The sequence below is a fragment of the Notothenia coriiceps genome, unplaced genomic scaffold (genome assembly GCF_000735185.1).
Source record: "Notothenia coriiceps isolate Sejong01 unplaced genomic scaffold, NC01 NC01_scaffold00037244, whole genome shotgun sequence".
Taxonomy (NCBI): Eukaryota; Metazoa; Chordata; class Actinopteri; order Perciformes; family Nototheniidae; genus Notothenia; species Notothenia coriiceps.
This window is the reverse complement of record NW_011369945.1, coordinates 10,355,286-10,360,359: the sequence shown is the minus strand read 5'-3', so window position 1 is coordinate 10,360,359 and position 5,074 is coordinate 10,355,286. Positions and strand designations below refer to the sequence as shown.

The window sequence follows — 5,074 nt, the reverse complement described above, 5'->3', positions numbered from 1 at the left end:
CAGACAGACAGACAGACAGACAGACAGACAGACAGACAGACAGACAGACAGACAGACAGACAGACAGACAGACAGACAGACACACACACACACACACACACACACACACACACACACACACACACACACACACACACACACACACACACACACACACACGGTTAAAAACACTAAGTGAAAGGCAATCACACCCTAACATTACAATTATGAAGTGTAGCGTTCTGGCGTGTACAGACATGCGGAACCTTCACAATAAAACCATTCCGCTCGGTGGATATTTACACAATGACATCAAAACCCCCCAAAAATAAACTTGTCTGAACATATTGTGCTCATACTCCCTCTGCAACTATTTATCGAGGATGTGATGTACACTGTGACTCAGCTAACTCCCCCCTTGCTGCCCCTTTACGCACACACACACCTTTTGACATAAGAGTAGTTATAAGCATTTATAAAAAAAAAGAAAGTTGGCTTGTTGACCCCCGTCATAAAAACTAATTTGCAGTCAAGGTAATTCAGCTCTTTAACATCAGTTATCTTAGAGCCCACAGAGATACACTGCAATTACCGTAATGACAACATCATGGCAATGCTCAACACAACGAGGGTATGCTTTTAAGCTGTTATTACCGTGTGAATTGCAATGCTGTTACCTACACCGCACATCTCAGGGTCAAAGAAGAAGAAGAAGAAGGGGGAGAAAGCAAGAGAAAGGGACGGAAATTAAATAAATCCATCGTTCAAGTCGGTTTTTTGTGCAAAAATGCGAGCCTCTTGCATATTTGTATTTGATCTAACCTTTATTTAACCAGATAAAAGCATTGAGATACAATCTAATTCTCAATGCTGACCTGGCCAAGAAGGCAGCACCGTTACACATAACACAAACATATCAAACACAGAGAACATAACTAAGAAAACTAAAAAGCAGTCACCACAGTGTGCACATTAGGACAGTAAGAAAGGTGCACTACTTATTACTGCAAGAGCAGCTGGTGGTAAGGAGATTTTAGGATTTTAGGATACAAATAATCAAACATGGATGTGGAGAAACTGTGATGGACATGTGTCACTATTTCTGACATTCTAGCTCACATCAAAACTGACATCAAAAAAGAATTACAAAATGCAAAAATCTGATTTCACTTTCCTTTTGCATCACCTCTGACACCCTTTAAAGATGAGTTAACACCGTGTGGAGCACAAACCATTTCTGTGCATATTCAAGTATTTAGAAATGGCAGACGTGGAATGCATTTGTTTGTGATGCAGACGATTGTGCCTCGCGGCGTTCCTCACTGCTTCTTTCTTGGTTCATTAGCACCTGGGTTTCATGTGCTTCTGCTCCGCCTGATTCCGATCTGATTTCTGTCCCTCAGACGCCCCAACCCCCTTCTTCCCTGCATCCATCGCTGCACCTTATCTCCCTCTCTCCATCTATCCTAATTTTCTTTATTGGCATGGCAGGGCCGGTGGTTGACGACAGCCTCCGTCACGGTGGAACAATGCATTGTGATGCTGATATTCATATGATAATGCCATCAGACTTAACACTGCCGCAGACACATTTAGAGACTCCCCCTTTTTCTCCCTGTCCCCTTTCTGTATCTCATCCTGTCTGAATGCATGTACATTAATGTGTTGCTTTTGAAATGATTTTTAAATCTGTTCTCTCATGTTACTGCCACTCCACCACTCTAATGTATCTCCCATTCTCGGTCTCTTTACCCTTTCTTTCTTCCCCCTGTTTCCCTCAACACCCTGCTGGCAATCGCATTAAATCATTTTCTTTCACATGGCTTCTGACAATGTTTTTTTTTAACGCTGCCCAGTTTTTAACTGCACTGAGTGTTTCTCTCCGTCTCTCCCTTTCTTTCTCTCTGTCTGCCTCCTTTCTCATTTTTGCTCTTCGCCATGTTGGCAGGGCCCAATCTACCAGCTGATATCAGCATTCCCTGGCACTCTGCCAACTGGCAACACTGCAGGAGAGAAAGAAAGAGAGAGGGAGAGAATGAAAGAAAATTAGTGAATAATAGACGGAGCGAGGGAGGGAGGGAGGGAGGGAGGGAGGGAATGAGAGGGGGATGGGAGGAGTGTAAATCGGGGTAAAGAAAGGCAGAGGGGAAAGGAAGACAGGGACAGAAAGAACAATAATGGTGGATTAAGAAAAGGACTGTTTATGTGCGTGTGTGTGTGTGTGTGTGTTTATGTGATTGATACGGTGTGATATCCCTGTGAGTCATAGCTGAGCTAAAATGTCAACTAGCTACATGAGAAATCTCTTTGTCATCCAGGCTCAGACAAACACACATATACACAAATCCAACTGATCATATAAACACACATGTGTCCAAACTGCTGCATATATGGGCGACACACCTGCGTGCGCAGACGTTCCATTGCTTTTTCAGCAATGATTGATGACCTTTTGCTTTGTTGTGGGAGCCTCTGCTGCTCCTCAACCCCACCGAATGATGGACGAAAACAGCCGATGTGCATAAATCCAGTCCAACTGATGCAAACTGCTGTGCGCTGGAAATATTTGGGGCGTGTGAGCCTGCTTGCCAAAATGCTTGTGTGTTCAATATGCTGTATATCACACTTTACATTTCAGCTGACTCTGTAATCTGGGGTGACGGTTGCAGTGCAGTCAACACGACAGCAGAATAAGCTTGCATTTGTACATTACTTAAACAAGAAAGCATGACTAAGCAGGGTCCATGCGCCACACCCAGGCAGTACATTTAACAAATATTATTGTCCATGATGGTGTGTGTACAGTCCTGATTTGAGCAAAAAGCTGCTACTGTTGGAGTGCACAGGAAGGGTGTGTGGGGAAGTCAAAACATTGCGCGCCCATCCTGTTTGGGACAGTCCGTGTCCTGTGGTGGTGCCCTTAACTCCTAAACTCACACACACACACACACACACACACACACACACACACACACACACACACACACACACACACACACACACACACACACACGCCGATGCACATTCACACTCCAACTAATCATCCCATATGTGCGAACAGTATGCTGCCCGTGCATTGTCAACCCATGCAGCAGGCAGAACAGGTGCACACCTGTTACACATTCAAGCGCGTGCATACACCTACGCAGACTCAGGAGCAAATGGAGATCAAATAAAGATTTGCTTTGTACTTAACATTTACATGCATTACAACTCATGCAAAACCCCGCTATGTATTGTGGGTGCTTTTGATTACCTGCTATTACCATTCATGATGGAATACATTCAAAGAGACTGAAATTCATCCGGTTCGACCAACCTGCTACCTGCAGTTCAACTCTCATTATATCAGATTTACAGCTACATTGACCCTGATATTATCAACTCAGTCCAATCAAGTCTTTAGTTAGATAATGGCTTCGATAATGTGCTCAAATGTGTTAGAAGCTATTTAATTTCAAGTTAGATTTTTGATTGCAAATAACTAATTTATCCTCCTGAAGTCTTTTTTTTTGCTTGCTTTTTGTCCCCAGAATATTAAAGGAAGAGGCTGCCCCAGAGGTGCGTCCCCCTTCAGCTTAGACCCTAAAGAATGGCATAACATCTCACACACTTCTGGTAATATTACCTACACACCTACAGACAAGAGAACCTGTTATGCAAACGAATAGCATTTTAATATGTCTATTTTTTGGCAGTTTTCCAGCCCTGGTCAAGGTCAATGTTACAGCTAAAGATAATTATGCACAACATGCAAATTGAACCTTTTGCTCTAGGTTTATAAAGTTGTAACGCCTCTTAAGTCATCAGTTCCACTCACTATCTGCCTCTCTCCTTCTCTCTGTGTTTTGTGCTGATAGAGGATGGATTCCCCGCCAGAGTGTGTGTTGTCTCTTTCATGTGAGCAGCCCCAGTCTCCTCCAACGTTGCCATCCCTCGACCACAGCCCCCAGGCGTCTTCTCCTCACACCCAGCTCTCGCTACCTGACAGCCCCCTCGTGGTGCCCATTCACAGCCCTGAACTCTCCCCGCAGAGCCCAGACAGCACACCTTATTTCCCCCTCTCTCCCTTTCCCCTCCTCGAGGACACCAACAACAACCACCACGATGTCGATGAAGAAGACGACGAGGAAGGGCTGGATGGAGTTCCTCAGTCCCCGGCAGTGGCTCTGTTCCCAGGAGGAAGGGGACAGGAAGCTGGTTGCAGCCCTACTCTGGACTCCTCTCCCCCGGACACACCTTTAGGGCCACTCCTCGGGTTTGGAGCCCTGGAGCTGGCCCTATCGTCTGGGCAGAGTGGAAACTGCAACGACGAGCTAGACCTCCAGCTGTTCCAGAAAGATACCGTCGCCAAGGCGATACCTGGAGTGGGAGGGGCTTCACCGGGGCCTGCGCTCAGGTTTCCCTGTCACGTGTGTGGAAAGAGGTTCAGATTCCAAAGCATTTTGTCTCTTCATGCTCGAGCTCACAGTCTGGACAGAGACCGCCGAGCCACAGCTCTGTACAAGACCGGAGTCCCTTCAGCCCCCCTAAAGCAGCACCTAAAGATCCAACAGAACCACAAAGACTTAATCAAGAATCACCGGAGTCAGCCAAACCAGCGTATACTGCCAGGGACGCTCATGCAACATCTCACTGAAGACGAGGATGTTGATGGCGAGGTCAAAGGTCTAGATGACAACCTACAGAACCCAAACTTTCTACTGGATGACAGCACACCGTTGACCCCTCCACTCACAGAGGATCCTGTGTCTGTGACCCCTCCCTATTCTTCTACCATCGGGGAAGGAGTGTCTAATCCTACAGCGCCTGCGTTTCGCTGCCATGCCTGCAAAGGAAAATTCCGCACAGCTTCAGAGTTGGCGCGCCACGTCCGCATTCTCCACAACCCGTATAAATGCACTCTTTGTCCTTTCTCTGCCAGTCAAGAAGAGAGCCTGGCCTTTCACTTGCAGGAGTGCCACCCTTCCCCCGAGGTACCTGCGCTGCCACTGTCTTTTAATTCCAGGCCGGTCATTGCCACCCCTGATACTCCCGTGCCCACGCCCACCCATACCCCGGCCCCAGCCCCAGCCCCAGCCCCAGCCCCAGCCCC

General features: G+C 46.8%; 2 protein-coding genes across 5 annotated transcripts in view; one reads left to right on the top strand and one right to left on the bottom strand.

The window, feature by feature from the left end:
- Nucleotides 1-5,074, bottom strand: part of angpt2b (angiopoietin 2b) — a 510,244-nt gene that overhangs the window by 326,095 nt on the left and 179,075 nt on the right. The gene's annotated exons all lie outside the window — the stretch shown is intronic.
- znf219 (zinc finger protein 219) overlaps nt 1-5,074 on the top strand; it is a 31,288-nt gene that overhangs the window by 18,106 nt on the left and 8,108 nt on the right. For 2 of the 4 annotated variants that reach the window (XM_010793480.1, XM_010793477.1), the window contains exon 2: nt 3,840-5,074. This exon is cut by the window's right edge and continues 1,178 nt beyond it. In XM_010793480.1, the coding sequence (XP_010791782.1) occupies nt 3,840-5,074 (1,235 nt within the window). Of the gene's footprint in view, nt 1-3,512; nt 3,598-3,839 lie in introns of all 4 variants that reach the window. The other 2 variants (XM_010793479.1, XM_010793478.1) reach the window with 2 other exon arrangements.